At 44.6% G+C, this 14,757-nt stretch overlaps 1 protein-coding gene across 1 annotated transcript in view; it reads left to right on the top strand.

Moving 5' to 3' along the window:
* TTC14 (tetratricopeptide repeat domain 14) overlaps window positions 1–14,757 on the top strand; it is a 1,552,254-nt gene that overhangs the window by 953,125 nt on the left and 584,372 nt on the right. The window contains exon 7 of the mRNA XM_044070762.1: window positions 6,965–7,036. Coding sequence (XP_043926697.1) covers window positions 6,965–7,036 — 72 coding nt within the window. The remainder of the gene's footprint in view (window positions 1–6,964; window positions 7,037–14,757) is intronic.

The following is a 14,757-nucleotide window of genomic DNA, read 5'->3' as shown; positions in this document are numbered from 1 at the left end:
CAACGTGAGTGTCAAACGAAAGATTACTGTCAACCTGGGTCCCCAGATCCCTGATAACCTCTTCTGTGCTTAGTGGATTGCCACCTATATGGTAACTAGGGGTAACCTTGTTTTTCCCGAAGGGTATGACTATGCATTTTTTGGCGTTTAACTTTAGGCCATGGCTCTGGCACCAGTTATCCGTTTCTATGAGACCCTTCTGAAGGATGTCTGTCAGATGGGTTTTCAACTATGCTGCCCAGTTTGCAGTCATCTGCAAACTTTGTCAGCCATAATCCTCCTGTGGTTTGCTTGTACTTCTGAAAAGTAGATGCCGAGCAAAAGTGGGCCCAGGACTGAGCCCTGTGGGACACCACTTGTGACAGGCTTGGAGTCGGACATGGCGCCAGCAACTCTGACGCTGTGGGTTCTGTCACTTAGCTAGTTTGCAACCCATCTTGTGACGTATGGGTTTACATTTAAGCTGGTGAGTTTTTCTATGATACCCGAATGGGGTATTGTCGAAAGCCTTTGCCAGGTCAAGGTAGGCTGTGTGGACTGCCTTGCCCTCGTCAATGGCCTTGGTGACTGTTTCGAAAAAGTCAACCAAGTTTAAAAGGCATGATCTGCCCTTGACAAAGCCAAACTGGGCTGGATCCAAAGTCAGCAAGTCCCCTATGTCTTTATTTATGAGTTCCATTATGATCCTCTCCATGGCTTTGCAGACCAGGCTTGTCAAGCTGATGGGACGGTAGTTTCCAGGGTCAGTGGAGGCACCTCCTTTGTGAAGTGGGACCACCGTTGCCGTACGCCACTCCTTGGGTACGTATCCTGAGGTGAGGCTAAGATTAAACAGCTGCCCTAACTGCGGGTTTAATTCCTCATTGAGTTTGTGGAGCACACAACCGGGGACACCATCTGGTCCCATGGATGCTGTGTTTTTCACCTTGGAGAGAGCAGTTCTCACCTGAGCATTTGAGATGTTTGGGGGACTACAATCCTCTGGTATAGATATCTCTCCTTTTGGGGGGAGGGGGGGAGAAATTTGCACTGAACTTGTCAGCCAGTATGTTGGCAATGTCTGTAGGTTCAGTGATTTTTACATCATTTTGAACTAATTCTGAGCATATTTGGGAGTTTCCTCCCGGGTTTCTAACATAGCTAAAAAAGGCCTTATGATTGTCTTGTGATTCCTTAGCGATTTTTCTCTCAAAATTTGCCTTGGATGCTTTTACGAGAGATCTCAGTTTTTTACTTATAATGATCAAGGGTGTCTTCTATCTTGTAGTAGCTTCTTCCTTTAGTTGTAAAGCTTGTTTATGGCTGGGGTCCACCAGACTGGACGCTTGCCTTTGGTACAAAGAGTCTTTGTTTTGTTTGGGATTGCCTGATCCATGCAGTCCTGGAGGTGCTGGTAGAAGTCATTTGTAAGTGATTCAGCGGTTTGAGTAATGGTTTCCGCTGGCTCGGGGGCATTGAAAGAGACCACACCAGTCTTTAGGAGTGTGAAGTCAGCTTTTGAGAAGTTCTTCACTGTGGTCTTTTTTATCTGGGGTGGGGGCGGGATGTGGACTTCCAGTGAGATTAGTTTGATCTCATCTCACCAGTGATGGGTATACTTCTGGTGTTGAACATTGTGACCCCATGTTTGTGATGATGAGATCTAGTATGTTTTCTCCTCTTTTGGGGATGGTGACTAGTTGTTCCATGGCATTTGAGTTTATGAACTCTAGGAACCTTTGGGCTAGAGTGTTGGGGCTTGAGTAGTGATCCCAGTCTATATTTGGATAGTTGAAATCACCCAGTATGATGGTGTTTGGAGATATATTTATCCCCTCCAGTGTTTTCAGGAAAGCTGTGTGAGGTCCCTGAGTTTGAGAGGGTGGCCTGTAACAGGCTACAAACTGCAGAGCAGTCTTGCCTACGGTTAATTGCACCTGGATGGTTTCCGATGCATCGTGCGTTGCCACCAACCTTGAGGTGAGGGTGTCCTTGATGAATATGGACACCCCCCCTCCTTTCTTGGTGTTGTCCAGATTTTGGGGCCGGAACGCATGATATGAGGTAAAACCTGATAGTGCCGGGGTGCTCTCAAGAGCCTTGAACCAGGTTTCAGTCACAGCACAGACATCGATGTTCTCCATACTGAGAAGGGCTTCGAGTGCGTGCATCTTGAGGTTGAGACTTCTGGCATTGAGCAGCATTACCCTTAGTTTTTTTTTCCCTTTTTGTGATCTAGGGTGGTAGATTTAGAATTTGAGCCCTGCCTAAAAAAGGCACAATGGGGGTGGCAAGAGCCTTTGCCAAAATCCGGAAGCCCAGGGGTGACAGGTGCAAGCCGTCCCTTGCGAAGCAGCGTGGCTTGTCCAGCATGTCATCCCAGGCAGACAGACATTGGATCCCCTTTGAATGACACCATAGTTTAAGCCAATTATTAAAGCTGGTCATCTTGTCTTCGTATTGTGGCATCATTCTTGGTGAAGGTAGGATACTGCTCAAGGTCAGGGTCTTACCTGCCTGGGCTACATAATCAGAGAGCTCCTCTATGTCTCTCCATGTAGTCCAGGGAGGTACGTCTCAGGTCGTTCACACCAGCATGGACAATGACTGAGTCATACTTGTACCTGCAGTTGAGTGACCTGAGTGCTTGCGTTATGTGGCGGATTCTAGCGCCCGATAGGCAGCTTACTGTGACCTTCTCCTTACTCAATCTGGTGAGCGGGACGTCAGTGTGTCTGACTATGGAGTCACCTATGACGAGTGTGTCTGGCATTGTGTTTGGCCTTAAGGGCTGTGACTGTTTGGCACACTGACTCTGTGGTCTATGTGTTGCATGTGTTGTGCCCTGTGGAGGCAGTTGTTTGGGTGTCTGCTTTGGTGGCCTCTGCTGTTTTGGTAGATTTTTGATCAGAGCCTCCGAGTATGTCTTTGTGTGTTTGTGTATGATTTGAAGTTGTGATAGTGCTATGTGAGACTGGGTTTGTGGTGTGTGTGGTTACCTTCTCCTCCTGTCTGGTCTTGCCAGTCCTATGTTGAGAGAGCTCAGCCTCCAGTTTGGCTATATATTTGCATCTCTCGCATGTATTTGTGTTTTGTGGGAGGAGAGGGTTGTCAGTGTACATGAGGCAATTGTAACATTGCCTCAATATTCCCAGATTCACCAGCTGAGCAGGAGAGGACACTAGCAACTGATCCCTCGCCATGCTAGAAGAAATAGACAAAAAATTTATGTAGATGAGTTTGAAAAAGACTTTGGGGGATGTGGTGTTTTTAGGCCGGTGGGGTACTATGTATAATAAAAAGTGCTATATCAGAGTAAAAAGTACTTTAGGAGCAAGTGCTAGGCTTTACAGATAGAGAATAGTCAACTTGGGAATCAAGTAGAGCTGAACTTTTTAGTTAGAGAATAGGCTGGTTAGATTAGCAGTACAGTTCAAGAAGAGCTGTTCTACGGGAAAAAATGAAGAGTGAACTTTAGGTAGCCCGAATAGTTTAACCTTGATTAACTGCCGCTGTTCTTGTGTGCTGCTGTGACAACTCCGTGCTAAATCGCCCTAAAGCGCGCTTTATAGCATGGGGCTGGAAAAGGCAGGAAATTACCCAAAATGGCCAATGAACTACAAGTTACTGTCTTAAACCACTCCTCTGAGGACAAACAGGCATCTCAGTACTCCCCACTCTCACTGGTGAGTAAAGAAACTTCCCCCTGACCAAACAAGGGAAATGGAGAAGTACAGGAACCAAGACAAAGCCCAGGGATCAGCAAAATCTGATCACTGGAACAAACTATTCAGGAAAGTATGGAAAACATGAATATTTTTTTGTTTTTTTCAAGTTTTTTACACAGATAGGACAGAAAACACAGTAAATGCTTTGATTTTTCGATTAAATGCTATCAAAAGCTAGTACACTTGAGTGTATTAACCTGTAATTTAACTTTTAAGCAAACTTAAACTAGAAAGTGCAACAAACAGTTCAAGCTTATAAAAACAGGTAATAACTGTATAAAATAGGCAGAAACAGTCGTCGAAAGGCACAAAAGGTCGAAAATGCAGAAAAAAATACTTAGAATCTGGAAAGTTTGTCTTTTCTGGTCTCTGCTGCTCTAGGAACTCTGCTGGACACCATGAGGAGCTGTGCTGAGTTCTCTACAGCCAGAAAATCCCGCCAAAGCGTGCTTTATAGCAGGGGGCTGGAAAAGGCAGGAAATGACCCAAAATGGCCAATGAACTACAAGTTACTGTCTTTAACCACTCCTCTGAGGACAAACAGGCAGCTCAGTACTCCCCACTCTCACTGGTGAGTAAAGAAACTTCCCCCTGACCAAACAAGGGAAATGGAGAAGTACAGGAAGCAAGACAAAGCCCAGGGATCAGCAAAATCTGATCACTGGAACAAACTATTCAGGAAAGTATGGAAAACAAGAATATTTTTTTGTATTTTTCAAGTTTTTACACAGGACAGAAAACACAGTAAATGCTTTGATTTTTCGATTAAATGCTATCAAAAGCTAGTACACTTGAGTGTATTAGCCTGTAGTTTAACTTTTAAGCAAACTTAAACTAGAAAGTGCAACAAACAATTCAAGCTTATAAAAACAGGAAAAACAGGTAACTGTATAAAATAGGCAGAAACAGTATTCGAAAGGCACAAAAGGTCGAAAATGCAGAAAAAAATACTTAGAATCTGGAAAGTTTGTCTTTTCTGGTCTCTGCTGCTCTAGGAACTCTGCTGGACACCACGAGGAGCTGTGCTGAGTTAAAATTAACAATTCATTTGTTATGTCACACCGACTGTGTAAAACCTTCATGAAAGAAGTATTACATATTAAACCTCCTGTCAAGCCTACTATAGAACCACAGACTTGACTTTGGTGCTTAATTCGTTAACAAGTCCTCCCTTCGAGCTTTCTGATTCCTGTGATGTCACATTTTTGTCTTGGAAAACTCTACTTCTAATAGCCCTTACATTAGCGAAAAGAGTATTTGAGTTGCAGGCCTTGAGTGTCAAGAGACCTTACTTGACTTTTTCATAAGGTAAGAGTTTCTCTATGTAGTGACCCCTCCTTTTTGCCCAAGGTCATTTCTGGGTTTTCCATTAACCAATCTTTTGACTTGCCAGTTTTCTTTTCCCACCATTCAAATAGAGGGGAATGCCTCCTGCATACCCTCGATATTCATAGGCAACTTCATTTCTACTTGGACAAAACTACATCTTTCAGGAAAATGGATCAATTTTGTGGCCTTTGCAAGACCCAGAATGGGTAAGCCTGTTTCCAAAATGACTATCTTCTTGGCTCAAATGCCATTACTTTCATCTACCTTCAAGACCAAGTGTCCTCGCCTTCCAAAATAAACTCATTCTACTAGGTCGATCGCTACCTCTATGGATATCATCTGCGCAGCAGTCACTTGGGCAAGACCTCATACTTTTATCACTCATTACAAATTGGATTTGGCTTCCAGGGGGGCGAGCATCTTTTGGTTCTATGGTGCTCAGGAATGTCCTTCGTTAGGGCCACTCAGGACTCTAGTAGCTGGGGACTCGGCCCTATCAGTAAGGAAGGAATGAAGATTTACAACATCAGATAAAGAAGTTATGTCTTACCATTACATTCTATCTATGCTGTAGATATTCATTCATTACTTCCCGCCCTCCTCCCCCCTGTCTGGACTCCTGGTGGACTTTAGGATCTCTTTATTAGTTAAGGTATCTGCACAGACAGAGCCTCCTTCTATCATTCTTATTTATATACTGTAAGGGCAGATAAACTCGATCTGAAGAGACTGAGAGGGGCATTGTGGATAGGTCTTAGCTGAGAGTTTTTGGCTGGCACGGGCTTGGTACCGGCTGTGTTGGTTCCGAGGACAGAACTGAAGTCCTATCAGTAATGAATGAATGAAGATCTACAACACAGATGGAACATTATGGGAAGACATAACTTCTTTTTTGGCATTTCCTAGGCTACTTCCCGACTGGGCAGTTCTGAGGTATGTGCGTGCAGACGTCACATTTACGGCCCCTGGTTTATGACCCTGCGTGTAACTTCCCATGCACCTACAGCAACCAGGCTGAAAGCTTGTAGAGGAGCCGATGTTTTGGTCGCCCGAGACGTAGAATCCCACAGTATGAATACTGCAACATGGAAGAGAAGGATATCTATGGTTATGATAAGATTTTACCCAACTATTCTATGTCCTTCTCTTCATTGTTGCAGTATTCACTCCCTCCGTCTGCACATTGGTCCATTTCTTTTCTGGATGTACTGATTACCTCTCTACTCCTTGGATTGTCATTCCTACTGGGGCTCTCAGTTCTGAGGTTGGCACTTCCAGACATCGCCTTTATGCCCCCTACGTTACGTAAGGAGCATACATGTGACCTATGGCGTACGTTAAAGCAATCCTAAAGGCTTTGGCATACTTGCAAGATGTCTGGCCACCCTTGGCAGGGATCCCCATTGTAATGATTACTGCAACAGTGAAGCAAAGGACATCTGCCAATATGGTAAGATTTTGCACAACAGTACTTTGTTTCCAGTGTGGTAATATGCTTTTTCTGTGTGGTAAATACACTTGTGTCCCTGATTCTGTTGTCTTGCTTACAAAAAAGATGTTTTTTAGAATGTTGGTATTGTTTAGAAAGGAACTTTGCACTGTAACAAGGTTTAATGATGTAGGTTAAGCATTTCTGGTGTAAAATATCACAGATTTTTCGTATAACAGCATAATCACTTTAGTAATGTAGACTAAACAGATTTGTGTTAGTTACATGTTGTAAGTTGTATTTTTTAAAACAGAGAAAAAAAATCAATGATTCTTCACTTTTTAAGCCACTGAAGAGAAGTACATTACAGTGAATTATTTTACAAATTAAGATGCATTGCACGTAAATAGTTTTTTTGCCTTATAGCTGAAGTCTTTTCCTGTGTTAAGTAATTTCCTTAGCAGTAATTTTCTGTATTTTTTTATTTCTACTTTTACAGTAAACATTTTTTGGGAGAAGATTATGCCACTGTGATACGAAAAAAGCAGTCAGCATCATGGGCACTAAAGTGGTAATTATCAAGGCCCCATCTTTAGTTTTACAACGTACTTTTGAGGACATTTGTACTGTAGTATATACACAATGATTTTATTTACTTTTGAGATTGACTATCAGATGTTAATTAAAGCAGAGTTTAGAGATTGTCTTTTTTGGTGTTCTTCATTGGTAATTTTCAATATGGAACCTATCTGTTTATCCAGATCATTCTGTGTGGCCACTTTGATAGTGGAGCCTTTACTTTCAGTCTGTTACCCCTCATCTCGCCTCTCAGTATTTTGGTAAAACTGGATTTAAAATATGCTTGGCATGCACATATACATTTTGGGAATGTCACCAACTGTAAGACTGTAGGAAGCAGATACAGCTGATAGTAGATCAGATACCCTTGGGAAGTGGTTGCAGTTGAATAGGATACCGGAGTAAAGGAAGAGGACAAGGAGTTGATTGGACTGTTATTGATGGTTTTGCAAAAAGATTATCACAAGGAGATAGAAGCAATCAACCCCCCCCCCCCCAAATAGTAGATGAGAGTAAGCTAATAATGAATCAACTGGAAGAAGTTAAGAGGTTAGAAGACGCAAAAAGATGTAGTAAAGGGAATGATGAAAAAAAATGGGTAAAAGATTAAAGGTACAGTCCCACAAATGTCCATGACAGGATCACAGTTGTTAGTAGCCTCACAGGAGCTTGTTTTGTCAGGTCATTTTCATCGGTGATTTAAAGATAAAATGTATGATAGAACAGTGGAGGAGTAGACAGTTTAGAGTGTTCAAAAGAACACACTAATCAATAAGATTAAATAAATAAGATGCAAGGAAGGAAACTGAATTGGGAATATTCAACACATTGTGCAGTAGTTGTAGCTTAGGAAATTTAGGATTATTGCATTAGTTATGGCTGTGTTGTCAGGATACCTGTAAATAGCTATTACAGGTAGATGTAAGTGAATTCAATGGGGCAGTAGCTTTAGATGTTGAGTTTGATTAATTAGAATGAGAAAACAAGCAGAAATAGTACCAGAGTTGTGTAGTTTGACACTTGCCAGGGAAGTGGCCATATGGCATTAATTTGGTATGTTTCTAATGTTTTTTCCCTTCTCTGTGTGTGTAACATGTTAATGTAATTTAATTTAATGGAAAATTAATGAAACTTATAGTGTAATCCCCTAGCCTGGGGATGTGCATATTGTATTAATTTTATTAGAGGGCATTTAGCTAAGCGGTAATATATCGGCCATCTGCCAGAAGAATCAAGTATTTTTATTTTGTATATATTTTTTGGTGTAAAATTGTCAAATGAGTTTTGTATTAACAAAAAAAAAAGCTGATAATCACATCCCAAGTCTCAGACTTCAGACTTTTTTTTAAGATTTTCTGTGTCCGATCCACAATTTATAGTTCTCTATCTCACTTTTTAGGCTCTCAAGCAGTGTTTACAAAATGTTTGACACCAGTTATAGCTCATTGCAGGTTGCAAGGCATTCACATTTTGCCATATTTTGATAACTGCCTTATATTTGCAGGCTCTCATTTTAAATGTCAGAAATCTCTTGTATGGGTTAAAGATCTTCTCAGTCTGCTTCCAGGTAGACATACAAAGATTGTTCCTTATTCCTTCTCATAGGGTGGTGTTTGTGGGATGCCTTCTTAATTACGACCCTTGCGAGAGTATTTTCTTCTTGGGGACAAAAGCTTTTACAAGAAATGTCTAATTTCCTCCAACCAGTGTCTGACTTCAGCCAGGGAATATCTCAAGATTCTCAGTTTTATAACCTTTACAACTCTCTCTATTCCTCTGGCCACACTTCTTGTCAGAAAAATTCAATGTTTTCGCAAATCCATTTGGATCCAACACCACCACCCATTATCTTTTCAAATCTCATTGCTGGAATTTGTCAAAAGGAAATAATTTTGTTAGTGGACCAGTTATCTTTTCAACCCATATCTCCCCTTCTCCCTTCCAGCTCCTAATCAGTATGTAACCACAGTTGCCTCAGACTTTGGGAATCTGTTTCCAAGGGGGTGAAGGTTCAGGATCTGTGTAACAAATAGGACAGACTTATAAACACATGAATGCTAAAGAAACAAGGACCGTAATAAATGCTGTCATATTTCCAAGTAATCTTTGTATTCCAGGCCTACTGCTAGTCATAGACAGCACCACAGTGATGTGGTGCATAAAGAAAGGGGACTAGGTAATACCCCCATTTGCAGACTGGTAATGGTAGCCTGGGACCCAACAACTCACCAGAGTTTTTCCATAAACATTAACTGCATTCCATCAGAGCAAAACTATTGCAGAAGAGTTTGGCAGGAATAGGGTAGACCATCACAAATGGAAACTGAATCTGGGAATCATCCAGGAGTTAATCTAGCGTGGAGAACTCCTCAAGTAGACCTGCTTGCCTCCAGTCACAGCAGACAGCTAAAGTTCTGTTGCAGGATTCCCTTGCAAGCAGGGGTGGAAGACAGATGCATTCACATTCCCTTGGAAAGGAATGTTTCTGTATACTTTCCCCTTTTGCCATTGATAAAAAGGATCATTGTAAATATTCAGAAGGACTCCGTAAAAGATAATTGTGGTGACTCCCTTTTAGCCCAAGCAACAGCGGTTCTACCTTCTTTTGAAAATAACCAAGGGTGATCACCTTAAACTTTCTTACAAATTTAACTTACTCATACTAGAGCAGGATTGCTTGATGCCCCCCAGTCTTCATCTTTAGTTTACTGTCTGGATGAAAGAGTTTTAATACCTTGTAAGCACCTGTTGAGGATGTGCAGCAGGTTTTAAAGGAGGTTAAGAAACCTCCTACTTGAAAATCATATATGGACAAGTGGAAAAGTGTTTGTTTGGTGTCAAAGAACCAGTACCCTTTTAAGGCCCAGATGTCTCAAGTTCTACAATATTTGATGTGTTAGCTTTCAGCTTTTTCTTACTGTTTTATCAAGATTTGCCTCTGCTGCTTGTCTGCCCATGGAGCCCCCTTTCTACACAGCCTCAATTCATACTGTTTTGGAAAGAGGTTCTACATGTCTATCCACCTAGAAAACAAGTAACCCCTTGTAATCTCAGTTTTGCACTAGAGAAACTTGGACTATTTTCATTTGAACCAGCTTGTGAGGTTGAATTTAAGTTCCTAACATAGAAAAGAACATTACTCATTGCTCTAACTTTGTGCAAGAAGAGTATCTGAGTTACAGGCTCTTATGGTGAAATCAGTCTCATCTCATGTTTTATGAGGCTACATTATCTTTGAGAGCAAGTCTTTAATTTATGCAGAAAGTGATTTCAGAGTTTACTGTGAATAAGCTATTCATCTCCGTCTTCTTTACAGACAATAAGACAATTTTACATAACTTGAATGTCCACAGGCAGCTCAGATACTGTAGTGTCAGGATTAAAACCTTCAGCTATTTGAATCCCCTATCAGTTTCCTGTGGAGGTAAGAAGATGGAATGGTCAGTCTAAAAACAGTTTCCTAATGTTTGATGTTATGTGATCCTATCTCACCTACATTCTGACTGATGGGTTCGGAGCCGATCCTCGGCTCCGACTCGGCACGCTTATGGCAAAGAGCGAAGTCTCTTATTGGCTGAGCTTACTATATCCCAGGATGCACCACTACCAGTCCCCCAGATCTCGTTTGCCGCTAACAAGCGAAGACGTGGTCTCGAGCTTGGCTGAGCTAAGTAGTGTTTTTTCACTTACTTTCCTGTCAGGGATTTCCTTAAAATTCAACAAAAAGCTGTTTTAACAGCTATCTTGTGTTTCTTGTTGTACGAGTGAAGATTTTTCTTGGTAAAATACTTGTGTGTGACTGCGTATTGTCTGACTAGAGGTCCCATTGAGTTGAAGGGCCTTCCCCTGTCAGTCCGTTGTCGGGCTAGTCCCGTATTATTTTTAGGGGTCTTGGATCCTTTAGTTTTATTTTTTGTCTATCTGTGACCGTTCTTGTTTTAAAAAAAAAAAAAAAAAAGAGAGAGATAGAACATTTTTTGTGATAATCAGTGTGTTTTGTGTTTTTGGCTACTTCACTAATTTGATTGCCATAATGTCACAGGCTCCTAGGCCTTCAGGGTTTAAAAAGTGCACTGAGTGCAGTTTCAAAATGTCAATAACTGATTATCATTCTCTGTGTGTACTGTTTGGGCGCTAAACATTTGCAGGAGTCCTGTAGAGTGTGCCACGCGTTTTCCTCGAGGGTCCTCCAAGAGAGGAAAAATAAACTTATTTTAAAAGGCCTTATTAAACCCTCATTTGAAGAGGCATTAGCTTCCTCTCCTTCTCCTGCTAAAAAGAAAAGGGCGTCGGCTCCGACCAGTCCGTCGGAACCGACCGCCAAAAAACATAGGCAGGCTTCTCCTTCGGCTCCACGGACTTCGGAGCCAAGGGCGGAACGGTCTGCCTCGATGCCTCCAGCCTCGACTCCTCTGGGTTCGGAGCCGGCGTCTGGGGCATCGAGGCGGTCATCTTCATCGGCTCCACTGATCTCGGAGCCGATGAAGGTTGTCCGCTCAGACACTTCCTCCTCGGCGCCGAAGCCCTCTTCGGCACCGATGGAAATTGGTTTGGACATTCCTTCGGCGCCGATAATTGTCGAGTCGATTTGGAGCCGGTCCCCTAGTCCCTTGGAGCCGTTGGAGAGGCCTACTCGGACCCATTCGGTCTCTTCCAAGTCATCAAGGATGTCAGATTCGGACATAGACAGGGTGCTGCAAAGACTTTTCCAGTCCCCAGTCTTTCAGAAATTTGTTTCGGCTCCGAAGCCAATTGGGTCGGAGCCGATAGCCCACTCCATTGCCATTCCTCCTCCGACCGCTTCGGCTCCGTCGGAGCAGGTGCTGATGGAGCCAGTGGAGATCCTAGGGTCGGCTCCGACCCTTACTCCAACCCCGGCCTTCGGGTCCGAGTTTAGCACACGGACTTCTTCGGCCGGACCCGGGGGTGACGTTTCGGGACCAATGTTGTCGGTTCCAAGCCTCCCTCTCGGTGCTTCGGCCGCGGGACTTCAGTCTGCTATCATGGCTCCGGAGACTGGACCCTCCCAGGATTCTGGGGGTCCGGCCTTCAGAGCTATGAGGAGTGCATTGGCCAAGTCTTCTTGACCATCTCTCGGCTTTACCGGCACCTTCCCTGGGCATGGAGACTGGGTTTTGGCAGTTCCCCTGTCTCTAGGCAGCGGAGCCGGGGCCTGAGGTTACCCCACTGGGGTTCCCCTCCTCCTGAGGGTCTTTCGGAGTTGTCTTCGGAGGAGCCCCCAAGGAAGAGATCGTGCAAGAGGAAGCACGTGGACTCCCCCGATGAGTCTCTTACATCGGACACTGATCTTGATGATGCGGAGGGGTCCCCAAAGTCGTCCTCGGATGATGTCTCATTTGCAGACATTCTAGAGATCCTCAAGCAACGAGGCGGCTGGAATTCCAAACCCCCCTCTGCTGACGAGTCGGTGTTCCTCAAGGCCTTCGGGGCTCAGCCCTCCGCCTCCTGGGTGTCTCCGCCCTTCGACCAGCTCCTGGATTTGGTTTGTCGGGCGTGGGAACATCCAGATACTGTGGAACCAGTGCCTTCTCGCCCTAACACATTTTTGTCTGCCCCACCCGAGAAGGAGTTCTTAAAAGGCGTGGCTGTAGATGCCATGGTGGTGGCATCTGCTACCCAGCAGGGACGTGGCAGAGGCTTCAACGTCCGTCCATCCTCCTAATAAGGAGTCTAGGAGCATGGACCGGTGCGGGAAGCGCACCCTGACTTCAGCGGCCTTTACTCTGAGGTCCCTGAATTATTTGGCACATTTCACCAGACTACAGAGGGATCTGGTCAAGGAGCTCTCAGACTCCCTCTCAGGTAACCTACCTGAGCAGCTAGCCCAGTCGGTTAGCTCTCAGTTGGCTATCCTTAACTCGATTTCTAACTCGTCCATGAGGCTCATTTCATATGCGGCCGAAGGCGGGCAAGCGGCAGGCACAGGCGTGGCTCTACGGAGACAAGCCTGGCTCCGTTGTGTCATTTCGCGGAGGCCTTCAAGTCTTCCTTTGCCGACGCTCCCTTTGATGGGTCCTCTTTGTTTGGACCCAAGGTAAAGACACTCTTACCGCTGTGAGCAGGAGGGAAAGACTTTATCTGCCGTAGGAGCACGTTATTCCACTCCCTTCGGCCTTATCCCAAGGCTAAAGAGGAGGGAAGATGTGGTTCCATAAATCACAGAAATTCTTTCCCCAACAGCAGGAAGATTCCCCTTCCAGAGGCAGAGGACGGGGAAGTTTTTCTGGGAGACGCCGTCCCAGAGGCGGCAGAGGCCCCCGCAACACTGGAGACCGCGAGTCCTTTCGTGGCTCTTCAGCCTCCCACACTTCATGAGGGATTGCCCGGCTGTGCTGCTCCGGAGCCAGTCTGGTGCCGTTTTGCCAAGCACCTAAAAGCCTGGGAGTCTATTACTCAGGACAGATGGGTGCTTCGGATTATTGCCGGAGGTTACACCATTCCCTTCACACACTCACCCCCACCGTCCAAAAAAATCCCAGACCCACCACCCAGTCAAAGGGAAATTGCAGCCGTAGAAGCTTCAAAGCTGCTAGAAAAAGGAGTCATCCAACCGGTCCCCACAGACCAGATCGGAAAATTACTCTAGGTTCTTTTTAGTGCCAAAAAAGACAGGGGACCTGAGACCCATTTTGGATCTCGGCAAACTAAACCAGTCCGTCATGAAGTCCAAATTCCGAATGGTCACTTTACAATCCATTTTCCCATTGTTGGAGAAAGAGGTTTGGATGTGCTCCATAGATCTCAAGGACGCCTATTATCACATATCGATACATCAGGTGTCCAGGAGGTATCTGCGCTTCAGCCTGGGAGACAGTCATTTCCAATTTTGTGCACTGCCCTTTGGTCTCACCACAGCCCCCAGGGTGTTCACCAAGTGTTTGGCAGTAGTGACTGCTCACCTGAGGAGTCTCGGATTCCAAGTGTTTCCCTATCTGGACGACTGGCTCCTGACTGCCACCACCAGGCATCTACTACTAGAGAACCTACAAGCCACCATCTCCCTGGGTGCTTCCCTGGGAATTACATTCAACTGGTCAAAGTCTGTCTTGCTACCTTCTCAGTGCATAAGATTCATAGGAGCAGAGATAGACTCAAAATTAATGCGAATCTTCCTTCCTACCGAAAGGATACAAACATTACAAGATCAAGTCCGAGCCCTGCTTCTAAGATCCAAAGCCCCAGCCAGGATGGTCCTGCAACTTTTAGGTTCAATGTCTGCCACGGTTCTCCTAGTTCCTCTGGCAAGATTGCACATGAGGATTCTTCAGTGGCTGTTATCGACACAATGGTCTTTTCAGGATCTCCCCCTCAATCATCACATACTGATTACAGAAACGTGCAAACGGGACCTCCGCTGGTGGCTTCTGCCATCCAATCTGGATCAGGGAAGACCTTTTGTTATTCCCCCTCCGGTGGCCACCTTGACAACGGATACCTCCCAGACGGGGGGGGGGGGCATTGTCTGGGCAGGTCAGTTCAGGGTTCTTGGCTTCCAAACGAAACATTTCTCCATATCAATGTGTTGGAAATGAGGGCTGTACTTCTGTCCCTGCAAGCCCTCCACAAGTTTCTCCCTCAAGGCATTATCGCCATCCACACAGACAACATGTCGGTGGTCTGGTATCTAAACAAGGAGGGACCAGATCTTACCCCCTTTGCAGAGAGGCCATGAGGGTGTGGGAATGGGCAGTG

The sequence above is a fragment of the Protopterus annectens genome, chromosome 4.part1 (genome assembly GCF_019279795.1).
Source record: "Protopterus annectens isolate FY-2018-M chromosome 4.part1, PAN1.0, whole genome shotgun sequence".
NCBI lineage: Eukaryota > Metazoa > Chordata > Ceratodontiformes > Protopteridae > Protopterus > Protopterus annectens.
The sequence above is the reverse complement of the archived record's forward strand: the minus strand, read 5'-3'. Positions and strand labels throughout refer to the sequence as shown.